The sequence below is a fragment of the Hemicordylus capensis genome, chromosome 2, assembly GCF_027244095.1.
Source record: "Hemicordylus capensis ecotype Gifberg chromosome 2, rHemCap1.1.pri, whole genome shotgun sequence".
Lineage (NCBI taxonomy): Eukaryota > Metazoa > Chordata > Lepidosauria > Squamata > Cordylidae > Hemicordylus > Hemicordylus capensis.
In genome coordinates, this window is record NC_069658.1 from 280,680,666 (window position 1) to 280,694,384 (window position 13,719).

The 13,719-nt window shown below is 38.9% G+C and overlaps 1 protein-coding gene across 24 annotated transcripts in view; it reads right to left on the reverse strand.

The window, feature by feature from the left end:
- The window catches only part of FOXP1 (forkhead box P1), an 823,426-nt gene that overhangs the window by 26,967 nt on the left and 782,740 nt on the right, over positions 1-13,719 (reverse strand). For 22 of the 24 annotated variants that reach the window (XM_053290516.1, XM_053290515.1, XM_053290514.1 and 19 more), the window contains 3 exons: positions 4,097-4,298; positions 3,913-3,992; positions 3,195-3,296 (listed from right to left, as the gene is read on the reverse strand). In XM_053290516.1, coding sequence (XP_053146491.1) covers positions 3,195-3,296; positions 3,913-3,992; positions 4,097-4,298 — 384 coding nt within the window. The remainder of the gene's footprint in view (positions 1-3,194; positions 3,297-3,912; positions 3,993-4,096; positions 4,299-13,719) is intronic. The other 2 variants (XM_053290523.1, XM_053290527.1) reach the window with 1 other exon arrangement.

A 13,719-nucleotide genomic window follows, 5' to 3' on the forward strand; every position in this document is an offset into this window, starting at 1 on the left:
TTACATTTACATCCCACTCTTTGTCCGTAGTGTACATGGTTATGTTTATCCACACAGCAATGCTGAGAGGTAGAATAGGCTAAGAGATAAGTGATCCACAGTCACACAGTGGGTTTCAGCACCTTCACTAAAAAACCACAAGAGATCCACATTCATCTTGCTCGATATTTAGTTCATTCAATAGTTGTTCAGTGCAATTATTTTGAGACTTGGTTAAAATCAGAGTGGATAAAAATAAATGAGTTTTTAAAAATTAAAAAATTGGATTTTTAAAATTTAAATCGTATTTTTTAATTTAAATTGGATTTTTAAAAATTTAAATCAGATTTTTTAAATAAAATGCTTTTTGGGGAAAAATCTATCTAAAGATAGTTTTCTATTTAAGATACATTATAGTCCAAAGGTATTCATCATGAAATAAGGATTAGTTTTTAATTCTGTAGCATGAGGCTGTATATATGTAATGTTTAAATTTTTTGGTAAATGAACCATTAATCCATTCACAATATCATGCTCTTCCAGAGGTTTCTGTAGGATTATTTTGGGCAATTTTTCTATCTAAAAGAGGACCTAAAATGAAACCTTCATCTGGTTGTAAATATTAAGATTATACCAGCAAGCATGAGTCTTTATGTAAAAAACCATGATTTAAATCTAGTCTACTGACTAGTGATTTAAATCATGATTTAAATCGATTTGATTTAAATCAAATCCATCCTGGTTAAAATATAGCCTTATTTGACTTTCCCATCTTCTTTTGTGTAAACAGATTACACTGAGAAATTGGTTGCCCTATTTTGGTTAAATGCTACATTATCATCTCTGCAACTCTCTAGATAGTAGTGGCTTCATACATTGTGTGCACACTATACTGAATCCTCCATTTTGCAAAAGAGCAGGGGGAAAGCAATTAAGATCAATGTGAGGCCAAACGAGAGGTCAGACCCCAACTTTGACTTATAACCAGTTGTGGGCTTGGATAAGTCACTTTTATTGATCTAGTCCAGCACTCAGTTTCGAACAGTGATCAGCCAATACTTCTCGGAAGCTTACAAGCAGGTCATGAGGGCAAGGGCCCTCCCCTGTTATTTGTCCTCTGCATTTGGTAGTCAGTGGTATATTAGTGCTGAACACAGAGTTACATTTAACTATCACAGCTCATAGGAGAGGCTTCCTGAGCAAAGCTACCTGTACCCCGGGTGGTACAGGGAGGAGGAACTTTGGGTAGATAGGGTTGCAAGAAGGCATGGTGGGAATGGTTTGGCATGGGGAAGGAGCAGCTGCCCCTGTTTGCTGACATACTTCAGAAAGACGCCAGTAATCCACTAGAGATTAATGGACCATCCTCCCCTGCCAAGTAGTGAATTTTAACCTATTCTAGGTTTACAGGTGGAGAAGTGTCTGCTACTGAAGAGTAAATGATGTAAAAACATATACATACAGGCTCTCCATGTGTTTTTAGTTTTCCAGGTGATTATCTTCTATACAGGAAACTGTTAAGCCTAAGGTCTTCAGTATAAAAATATAACACTGCAAGTGTTAGTGTGGCAGCATGATTGTGCCATCATACCTTTAGGTCTCTCATGCTGCACTGCACTAGCAAATAAGATAAGGAATGTTCCAAGTATATGGGAAATTAAACCCTATGAAAGATGCAGTGAACCAAGTGGAGTGTGGCAAAAGAAACAAAGAGGAATTTAAAAGGTGGCCTTTTAGCATTGCAAGAGCCCTGTGAGAGTTAAACTAGGGTAGGTTAAGCTAACAGATGACGAGTTGGCCATTCAGCAGCCTTGATGGCATTATTAGTATTTGTTTTACTGTCTATTAAATTTTGTAATGGGCTATTTTTATCTTGCATGCCATCTTGGGAGAAACTGAGTGGAAAGGTGGCTTACAAATCCTGTAACCAAACAACACGTCTGAGCAGAGGTTTGAAGCGGAACTTTCCACACCCAATCTCAACACAATGGCTAATATCCTAGAACTAATAAAGCCCTGGCGCTCCACGTGCGCTGCTGCCAAGTTCCAGACTAATGCGGCGTGATTATCAGTGATTTCTTCTGCCCCCTTGGAAGCACTCCCTGTGACCCAGAAGTGGGTGCCTGAGGGTTGCAGCAGCACTTCTGGGGATGGAGAAGATCAGCAAAAATCTCCCCTCACCCCATGTGACAGTTTCTGCCAACCAGCAAGTTATTTTTTTTGCAGTTTCACTTTCAGAGGGTTCCCAGCAGACTCTCCAATTGATTTTTTAAAAATAATAAAAATATCTCTTGCTACATGTTAAAGACAGGAGGACAGTTTGGGGATTGGCAGAAGAGCTTTCAAAATGGCGATATTGCGGGGGGAGGAATAGCTAATATGCACCCATGGCATTTCCTTTTTAAAAAGCTGTTGTGCCCAATCCCCAAACTGCTTTTTGAACTGAAGGATATATAAAGAACAGTTTGGTCTTGTGGACGGGGGTGGGTGGGGGGTTGGTTCTTAGAAGGAAACTCTGCAAGAATATTCAGGTGTCTTGCGTGCCACTTTGGATCACGGCCATTATAAAAGAAAGCAGTACTGTATTCAAGATATTTTAAACACACACAGAAATTAACTAAACAGAGCCAAACAATTGAAATTTAAAGCACCAGGGGTATTTTGTTAAATTGCTAGATTTAATATTTTTATTGGCTTGCGTCTTTACTGCTGTGCCCAATTAACCTGTATTGTGTTTCATAATACACCAGTGAATGTTTTGAGAAGTTGGCATGTTAATTTAAGGCAGGTGTATCAGCTGGCTGAAAAGCTGGTTTTCTATGAATTCTTAGAAAAAGAGTTTGCAGTTTCCAGCTAAAAGACTGTGTACATAAAGCCACTATCTGATAACGCTACTTCTTCACCCTTACCTTGTATCTTATTAGTTGAAATGTTTCACTGCTAGGAGCAACTACACAGGCGGATTTAGTAGTTTAATCACAGAATGCGGAAGGAAAAACAGTAATGGGTATTCAAATTAATGGTATTTCAAAAGCAGAAGATTTTTTCTGCCAACCAGCAAGTTGTTTGTGCAGATAAGAGGCACCCAGTGTGTGTCAAAACAACTGATCTAAATTTCAAAGTCCACACACTGTTACAATTGGTTATTTCCGCAGCACGGTCTGTTCAGTACATGTCAAATACAAGCAAGGGGCATCCATGGTAAGAAGAAATACCTTCCACGTTGCTGCATTCCGTCTGAAGTAGGCAAACATTCGCGTGAACCAGTTGTAGATTTCATTTAGTGTTAGCTGCTTTTCTGGAGATTCAAGAATAGCCTACAAAGCAATTAAAAATACAACGACAAGTTGAGACTAAATTAGTAGAAAACATACTTGCACATTTATATGAATAAATAAAACAAAATGCGACTTCAAGCACAAAATCCAAGAAAAGGCTTCACATTACGATCTAAGATTAATAGTTGTATTTAATAGCTCAATGGCAAAATTCAAAATGGAATTATCTAATTGTTTTGAGTTTTATTTCTGTTTCCTTACAGAAATATTAATTTATTAGTCATTCATAAAGCAGAATCAAAGAGAAATGCAAAACATTTCACTAGCTGATTAAAGCTTAGTAATTATTTTGAGCTCAGATTAATTCTAGGGATCAGAGATTACTGTAGCTTGTGATAATTGACTTGCCATCTTTAAACAGGCTCATTTTCACTGTTGTGTGAAATGAATTTCCTAATAATCACATCGTATTGTAATACTTAATCAAAAGCAATTATGGTATATGTATTGCAGTTGTGAAAAGAAAAAAAAACTTATAGCAAAGAATTCAGCATGCCAGCATGCTAAAGGGCTTTTAATCTGTTCAGTCTAAATAACATGCACATATATGAACAACCATGGATCCCAACAGGCTTTTCAGGTTGGTCTTGCTTACCTGCCTAATTAAAGATGCATAAGTAAAGGGTGGCCTGACTTCTGCATTCTTGTAGAATTCTTGGTTCTGCGCAATATCTGCTAAATAAAATATGAAAGTCCTTCTGTTACCGTGGCCCACAATTCACGTGCAATATGTAAATGAGAACACAAGAACTTTTTGCTCTGTACATCCATCTAGTTACCTGAAGAGATGGGCACATTGTATTTGTCAGAGTACCGCCTTCGGATAGGCCCGACACTGTGCATGCTGGTAGTAGTGATGACAGAAGGTCCTTGGGTGACAGGAGTGATGGGCGCTGTCGGGGTGGTGGGAGTATGAGGTAAGCTCTGTGGAGAGGCCTCTGACGCAGTCTTTGAAAGCGTGACGCTAGAAACAAGATTCAGCTATGAAAATAGAAAGAAACAAAAACAGATTTCATTTTTAAAAAAATTCACAAATTTATCTCATTGTAGTGTGAGAGTGTGAGCTGCAGGTTAGGAAATCCCCAGTTTAAATTCACCTGAGCTGTGGCCTTGGGCAAGCTATCATCTCTAAATCTCAGTATTTGCCCAACACCATTACATGACGTTCTTGTGCTAGTGCAACAGCATTAGACTAGTACAACATTAATCTGGACACAGGCAATTTATTGGCCTTTAAATAAATCTCTGAAGTAGCAGAATCTACTGCAACTGAGCAAACACATAATAATAGTGTGGGTTGCATCCCAAAGAGTCCCAGAAGCCAATGTTATTAACATTTACTTCTCAGATTGGCAACATTTTATTCTCTAGAAAAAAACTATTTAGTACCCAGACTTGATTAATTTTTTAATCAATCTTGGATCATCTACTGAATCTAATGAACACCTATCTATCTATCCATCCATCCATCCATCCAATTTTTATACCGCCCTTCCAAAATTGGCTCAAAGTGGTTTACAAATAAAACAAAAACAATTAAAATCAATCACTATTAAAAGATAAAATACCATAAAACAGTTAAACAATAAAACAGTTCAACCCCCCCCCCCCGAAACCCTATAGCAATCCAAAACCATGATTCCAACCAACCCTAACTGGAAAGGTGTCTGTCGAAACAGTGGAGTTTAGGATCAGCACCAAGCAACCTATTTTCAGATCATTTAAGGACACATCAAGAGGTTTTCCTAGCATAGCAAACTGCACGTGCCAGAATTCCATCATCTACAGAAGTATTAAAAATAGAGGAACCCTGTTCTCCTTCACATCTGCTCATCCTAGGCTCCAGTGATTCAGCCTATGTTTTTAGATGGAATAGTAATGATTGGAATTCTTCTCACAACTATCGTATTATTACCTTAACAATATGAGTATACCTAAGCTACAGACTTAAATTAGTTTCATAGTTATCCTTTCTTCCTCATTCTTTGGGGCATTCAGTGGCTCAATGGAAGAGCATATGCTTTGCATGCAGAAAATTCCAGTTCCAGTTCTTCATGTAGAGTTGGGAAAGAGCCCATCTGGAACCCTGCAGACCTGCTATCAGTCAGCATAGATAATATTGTGCTAGGTGGACCAATCCAACTCAGTACAAGGCAACTTCCTATGTTCACCTGTGCTCCTGGTAATTGTAGAAGTGCAAGGGAGACAAAGAATTGGCCCTCACCAAAGTTTGGGGGAAGCCAAAGTTTGGGGGAAGCCAAACTTTGGGGGAAGCGGCATAAGAGCAATATAAGTTTGTAGTGAGGACATGAGCTATGTAGTACTTCTACATATTCTGCTTTGGAGAAACAAAAACAGATGAAAATATATTCCTTAGCTAGAACAAGCAACCTCTCTCAATTTGTTCTGGACTGTACAGAAATTATTCTGGTGTTAGGCCAGACTAAAACCTGAATGATATAATTGTTCAGCAAAAGTGGTAGACATTTCCTTTTCTATGTAGATAGCATGTTACATATAATAATAACTTTAAAACACTGCATTTTAAAATAATATACACAAGGTTCACAAAATCAGATATCTTTAAGATGTGACCACTTGTTGACTGATGAACACAAATAGTGCTATTTACATGTAAGTTTCTTGGCTTTTGAGAACTTGCATTTGTGTCACCAAGCCTTTCTATGCCACCCCTGAGGGCACGCCTCTTGAAAATTAGCCCCCAATTCAAGGGAAATGAAAGAAGTATAAAAATGGCCCAATTTATATCATATTTTTATACTGCCTGATATGTACATCTCTATGCAGTGAGATAACGCTATAAAAATGGCAAGGGAAACAGTTCATATCTTGCAAGGAGGAACTATTGTGATCAATACAAATAGGAAGAATATTTCTATACTGTAATTTTGGGTAGAAACACCACAATGGGTACGTTTTAAAAAGTTGTTTAAAGGCGCCTGTGGCGTTTACCCCGGATGCAGTATTTACTCGTAAATGGAGGCAGCCGAGGAAGAGGTGGTGGTGGCCACGGAGGCGGACAATGGGGCGCATGGATGACACTTGGGTGAGGCCAGGCTCAGCAGTCCATTTTAAGGTGGCGTTGCAGGCCATAGAGGAGGAGGGGTGGAAGGGGAGCAAGCTGGGGGAAGAGGAAGGGGGGAGGCGGCAGCAACAGCAAACAAGCCGGCCCGGCCTTCCCCACTGAGAAAGAGACATGGCAGCAGCACAGCAGGGCCCTCTGACCGATGAGAGGCTCCACACTGCAGAGAGGATCTCAAAGCCACAGAGTCCCCGCCGCCACCTTTCTTGGCCGTATTTGGTGAAGCGGCGTTCCTGATAGGTTGGGGGGGGGACCCAGCCTTTTCCTTTCAGTGCAGCATTTACGCCGATGCAATGCTTCTGCCCCAAATCACGGTACTGCTTTTCAACAAAAGTTCCCAAAGCGGATATAAATAAATAGAATGTCTCCCTGTCCCCAAAGGGCTCACAGTCTTAAAAACGGAACATAAGATAAGACACCAGCAACATCCACTGGAGGAATGCTGTTCTGGGGATGGATAAGGACAGTTGCTCTCCCCCTGCTCAATAAAAAGAGTCTCCACTTTAAAAAGGTGCCTCCTTGCTCAGTTAGCAGGGGACAATACTGATTGTAGTCTCAAAATTTATATTTGCTTTTCCTTTCTATCCTTGATATGAAATTTCCACTAAGAATTAATTGGCTGGCAACAACCAGCTCTTGCCTATAAAGTTCATTGTTAATTTTCTTTCTGTAGATGTATCAAGATAACACCATAAAACCTCTTCCACACATTGTCTGTGCTAACTGGATATTTCAAATGTAACACAATTACTTATTTGCAAACTGCCTCAAACATTTGAGATGGGCTGGGCTAGAAAAGCTAATAAATAAATCAGTAACGTGATGTTCACACACAAAAGAAGAATGGTACAGTATTATAAACTAGATAATCAATGTGACAAACCAGTCACCATGGCACAGCTGAACCAGGTATACATTTTTTCTCCTGCTAATGCAAATCTCACTGCCTGACATGATGAGGAACATTACTCAAAGTAGTCCCACTGAAATTAACTTCTTTTAATTTTAATGGATCTTGAGTAATCACACTCATGTCAGTCACTGCATTTAAATGCTTGCAAGGGCTTTCCTGAACATTCAAATTATTTCACACAGATGAAGGATCACAGGAACATGGTAGTAGAGAGGTGTTTTCACAAGCAGACCACCTCTGAATACCAGATGTTGGAAGAGCTGCTGACTCCAGATCCTGCCTGAGATCTTCCTAAAGCACCTGATTTTGGTAGGTACTGTTGGTAGCTCAACATATTAGGCAGTACAAGCTGCAGCTGGGGATATCAGAATTCAAGAGAAATCAGACTGGAAAACCCTCAAGAAGGGGAACCTACCTACCCTGTCCTCCTGAGATCTTGGCACACCAGGGTCTGGGGTAGAGAGCATGTGTGTTCCACACCACCTATCTTCACAGCCTCAGCTCCTTCTCACTCCTTTCAGTTTTGGACAAGGGAAAGGAGCTACCATCTGGAAAATATCTGAGATGGCAACACAATCCCCACCCACCCCTGAAATACAACATGATGCCTAGGGAGAGGAGGAGGAAACATTCATGTTTGCTTAGAGTAGCATGTAGCTATAAGCTGGACCTGAGTGTTGAAAAGCACTTAGGTGGGATCTTGATCTGATCCAGCAAAGTCTTCTCAAGCTCTTATGAGTGAAAGTCATTGTGCAGATTTTGCTTTCAAAACCGTCAGGCACTGACACGGAATGACAGTCACAGAGCAAGAGTGTACCTGTGAGTGTGTTCTCGCTTGACAACACAAGCCATGTGCTTTCAAATACTAACTTATGCAAAAGAGAAAGTGCTGATAGGCTCTCTAAGGTTCTTTTATTTAGGAGTGCTGGCTGATTGCACCAATTTAGATATGCCCCTCTGGCATCCATCCATGCAACACATATGATAAAAAGCACAGTAATAATAGTGCAGCCTGAGAACTCACACTATGAAATTAAATCTGTTGTATTTTATCTCTGCTCTTAAACTGGGCATTTTAAAAACAGCCCAATAACCACAAGCAGATCTGAATCAATTTTCAGTGCTCTTCCATTGCCCAAGCTCAGTAGATTGGCTCTCCTGCTGGAAAGATCACGGATACTGTTTCATCATTACTGTTCAAACCACTCAATTTCAAACGAGTTCAATTCTGTTTTTACTGTTTAAAAGCTTAAACATTTAATCTGTTTCTACTAGGAAGCTGGGGGGGGGAAAGCCCAAAGGTCAATGTTCTCCAGTTAAATAATTTGAATTGAGTTAAATTTCTTTAGGCTTTTCAGTGTAGGTAGTAAGACAAGAAATAAACACAGAAAGTGAGGAAGAGCAAAGGGGGTGTGTGCTGCCTTTAACAGGCTTGACAAATGACACTGCGATTCACAACCACTGCTGGGCTGCCACTAATAAGCTACAGAGGAAGCAGCCAATCTCAGCTAATTACCAGATAAAATTGTATTGTAAGGACTCTAATTAGGAGATGCTTATGGAGGTGATCTAATGATTAAACGCTGCATTCGAATGACCCCACCATCAATGTGCAATGGTGCAAGATGTCACTGGAATATTTTGTAGAAACAGTAATTTTATTTCAAGTGGGGGGAGCAGTAATATTTGTAATAATGGCCATGAGGTAAACTAATTAAAAGACAGTTCCTAGAGGAAGGTGGTGGCTTTGAGCAGCTGTGGCCATTCTAAAACAAAGTGCCAAATCTCGACAGAGGAACTTCAGTCAAGTGGAAAATGTCTGCCTGACCTCTGCTCTTGCTATTAATTTGCAGGAAAACTAATGACACATATACATATTCCCACAAAATTGTTCTAATTGCTAATTTGCCAAAGGAGCCCAGTTCCCAAATTAAACATGACTGCAGTCTGAGAGGGAAAAAGAAGAAAAAGAAAAGGGGTGTGGGGAGGCAGCAGCAGCTAGAAACCTAGCAGAAGGGTTGTGTTTCACCTCAGACAACTGTTGGTAGTCAGAAGCAACAAGTTAATGTAATGATGACCTTGCCGTTTGCTATGTGAGTTTTGCTTTTCAAACTCTTGTCTGATAAGCATCTTGTTTTTCAAGAGTCCCAACCTTTGTGGGCAACTGTGCCAAAAATGTAATGGGGAGCAGGGGAGAGAATTTACACTGAAAACATTGGAGAACATGTTTTCATTGCCTCAGGATTCAGAATTTAGTTGTGAATTGGAGCATAACACTACACTATGAATAGTGTTGGTTTTTGTAGCAATCTTAAAATATTAATCTTCATTACAAATTATTAAATCTTAATACTGTCATCAATTAGAAATGAAAAAGCCCTATCTAGACTCTGGGTTTGTGGCAGCTAAAGAAGATTATGCAGGGCAAAGATCGGGAAGGGCTTGTACTAGGAGGGTTTCTTTTCCTGATGGAAATGCCACACCATTTCTCAGTGTTTGCATTTTCTATTTAAAACATGTTACTGCGATTTGAAAAGGCTGCTTATAAGGTGGTTTGACATATGAGCAGTTTCCAGTTTGGTGTAATTTATTTTGATGAGGTATCATTTTTGCTGGAGGGTGACAAAGGCAAGTCTTAACTCAAACTTTATTTTCATAGAGAGTAGTCTCATACTGGACGTGCTGGTGCACACCTATTTTGCCCAGTGTTAAGAGATGGATAACAGGCTTAGTCATTGGCATTTATGGCAACTAACTACTCATTGTCCCAGTAATAATTAGCAGATGCAATATAAGTAGTATATATCTTGTTAGCATCTTCAATGATCACACAAAGAAAAATATAATTCAATACTTACTTCAGATAGTTGGATTTTGAGTCTAGACATGGAAGATATCTATGAATTAATAACTACTTATTCTCTGTTGCTGGAAAATAGCAGTCTTTTTTCTGCCAAAGGAATAATTCTACATAACCTCAAAACATGTATATTCCTAGAACTATCAGAACTCGATCCAGGAATATACACCAGTTTACATTTTCTTTTGTTCTATTTCTGAACAAATCACATCTCTTAAAATCTAATCACCATAAAGTTAAAAAAAGGTTTTCCATCAATTTAACACAAAGCAATATGTTTTTTTAAAAGTGAAATATTTGTTCTGAATGGCAAAATATTGTTCTGTATTTCGGGCTGAGGGGTGTGTGGAGAGTGTCCTAACTCACCACTGCTTCAAAGAAAAAGCAGCATGATGTTTACACACATACACACAAACATGCACATACAAACCCATAAATACACATTAATCTATTTGAGATGGCTTGAATTAGGTTTAAGTCTGAATGTTATGCATGCAAACTGTGACAAAAAAGCAGCAAATAAACCAGGAGATCTAACACATTTTAAGCAGAATAATCATGCCTGTATGCTGAGCCCATCTGTGGTGCTTTGGGGCAATGATTTCTCTACTATTGGTGTCACTAGTCTGATCATCACTTTGCTACAAGTGGGCCCTAGATGTTTCAAGGCTGATGTGCAGAAGTCACTGCAAGTCATTTGGATGGGTGTTGGACATTTTATATATGATTTTTCACACACACACACACACACACACACACACACTATATATATATATATATATATATATATATATATATATATATATATATATAACGCAACACAGGATTTGGCAGGCAGCAATCACTTAGCAGGTGTTGTTATTGGCAGGGATACTAAGGAAATCCAAGTTGAGGAGTGGGACTTAATGAAAAACAGTATATAAAAACAGCTTTTGTGTGTTGCATATGCGAATCTCTTTTTATTGCTACATATCATTATTTTTCAAACTATAAAATACAGCTACAGCAGCTAAAATGCTCAGTCATTACCTCACAGTTAAAAGGCTATTTTTTTAATGCTTTGTTTTTACAGTTGCTAAAAACAGGATTTCAAAACAATCCTAATTGCTGTGGTTAGGGTAAAGGAAAATACATAAAAAATAGCCAAGAGTTATGTCAGCTCCATAAAGACGGATGTACTGCCAGGTATGCAAAACACACTTTTGAGCCAAAGAAAGAATGCCATACTTCTCTCTTTCCCGTGCAGCAGTTTCTAGCTATGCAGTACCATCTGAAAGTGTGCTGGGCCTTGGTCGCTCAGTCATCTCAACCTCATATTATGAATAAAAATAATGGAGCAATGCTTGCATTGAGTATGAAATGAGAATTTACATTCTTCAGGTTCTGTCATAAGCAAAAATCTTAACAGAACAAACAATTCACAGAATACTGGAGTTGTAAAAATAATATGTCTTCAATAATATCAGCCAATAATTGGATGTAACAGAAACAAAGACATGTTAGAGGCACTTTTTGAAGTGTCTGTTTAAATACAGGGTCAGGTCATCTCCAGCCCCTCACTCTTGCCTTTTCCACTCTCAGAATGGCTCCCACCAAGAATGACCAGAACAGCAGGGACTTGTAGATGGCCTAAACTAAATTATGAAATAAACTGAGTCTCCTCCAAAGTTAGTGAGAGGAAAGAAAAAGACTGGCAGATCATCTGAGGACACTTGCTCTCATCCCAAGTCTTAGAAGAAGCAGACTAGTGGAAAACAGAGGCACAAAGGACTACAGGAGTGCCTTAAAGTTCACTGATCTCCTGCCCAGTCATCAGCACAACAAAAAAGGTATTGAAAAGTATTCAGTGTTCTCCTCCTGACCCAGTCAGGACAGTTACCCTAGTTAGGTTGGTGAAGAAGGGGTCAGGAAGCAGGGTTCTCTCACCATGGTCCTAAAGACATGAAAAGAATTATCATTCTGAACCAGAGCAATATTTATTTGTTTATGTGTGTTTCTTTAGTACATTTATATACTGCCCCATACAAAAAAGTCCCTGGGCGGTTCACAAAATAAAACCTTTAAACATTAACATGATTAAAACAATTTAAAATACAATAAAACTCTAAAACCGAAGCTTTAAAACTATAAACTAAAAGCCTGACTAAACAAGCATGTTTTTTTAAAAAGGTCCTTTTTTAAAATTTCAGAAAAATTTCTCTAATTTCATTAGAAAGCATGTTCCAGAGTCCCGGGGCAACTCTAGAAAAGGCTGAGTTTCGAGTCATCCTTCAATCTAGTATATTTGTCATCTATAGTGGCCTGTATAGGAACACTGGAAGGATTAAAACACAAATGCTTTGGGTCCATTAGGATTGCCAGTGCATTTGGGCTAAGATTAAACAGTTCTCCTCCAAAATCTGTGTCTATTTTTAAAAGTTACACAGTTGACCTTTACAACATCCACTAACTATGAATTCCACTAATGAATACCTCTGAACAATAAAACTTGGCAAATACAGCTACCTCTTGCAATTTGATTTTGCACCCAGGTCAGGGGAATTCTTAGTGCAGAGCCTGTTGTTCTGTGCTCTGGTAAATCTCTCTCTCTCTCTCTTAAGCCAAATGCTATTCACTTCAACAGGACTTAAACACGTGGCTAAACACAATAGCCAAGAAACACGTAGACACCCCAATGCACGTAAGAGATCACTTATTTGAAGGAGATAGTCTCATGCATGCTTTCCCCTGTGATTACATCTGACACATTGCTGCTCTTTGTGGTTGGGTGGATTCCTGAGTCATTGTGGAGCGCTGGGAAGTGACCAGAGAGTTCAGTGGTCCAAAAATATTTATGTACCCAGACAAGGTTAAATATACTTGGCCAATGAGGAATACGATTGGCAACCAAGTGATATTCAGCTAATGCTTATATCATACAGCATCAGCAAAAGTATATATCTATCATACAATGACAAAATCAGCAGGTTATGACCATTTTAACCTAAGCATTACTAACTTTTCAATTTTTTTTTTTTTTTAAAAACCCTCATAAATTCCCCACTCAATCATTAAAGAGCTGCAATTGTGAATTCTGGTTTTATTACTATGTTTGGAGCAGCCATGATTTTCTCTTTACAGAATGGATGGGCGGGGGCGGGGGGGAATCTAACATATACCTTGCATCAGTTATGAGAAGTAAAAAATTAATTACTGGGTGTAAAGAATACTTTGCACTGCAGTATTGGTCATCAGATCTTTCCTAGCCAAAGTCCTCTCCTGCTGAGTTAAAAGGGCTGGGGTCTAGCACAGACTCTGTGATGCCTGGCGCTATTCCCACCCCCACCCCACTCACAGGGAAAGCACAATATGCAAAAGGGACTATATTCCTACATTTTATAATTAATTTTCAAATGCTTCACCTATACATATTTTAATAATTTCTGATTTATCTGATGGTATCTATAATAAAATTTTCTATATTTCAATAAATGAAAAGAAGGCCGTTTCAATCCAACAACAGAGTGTCACACAATATAGGCCTGTC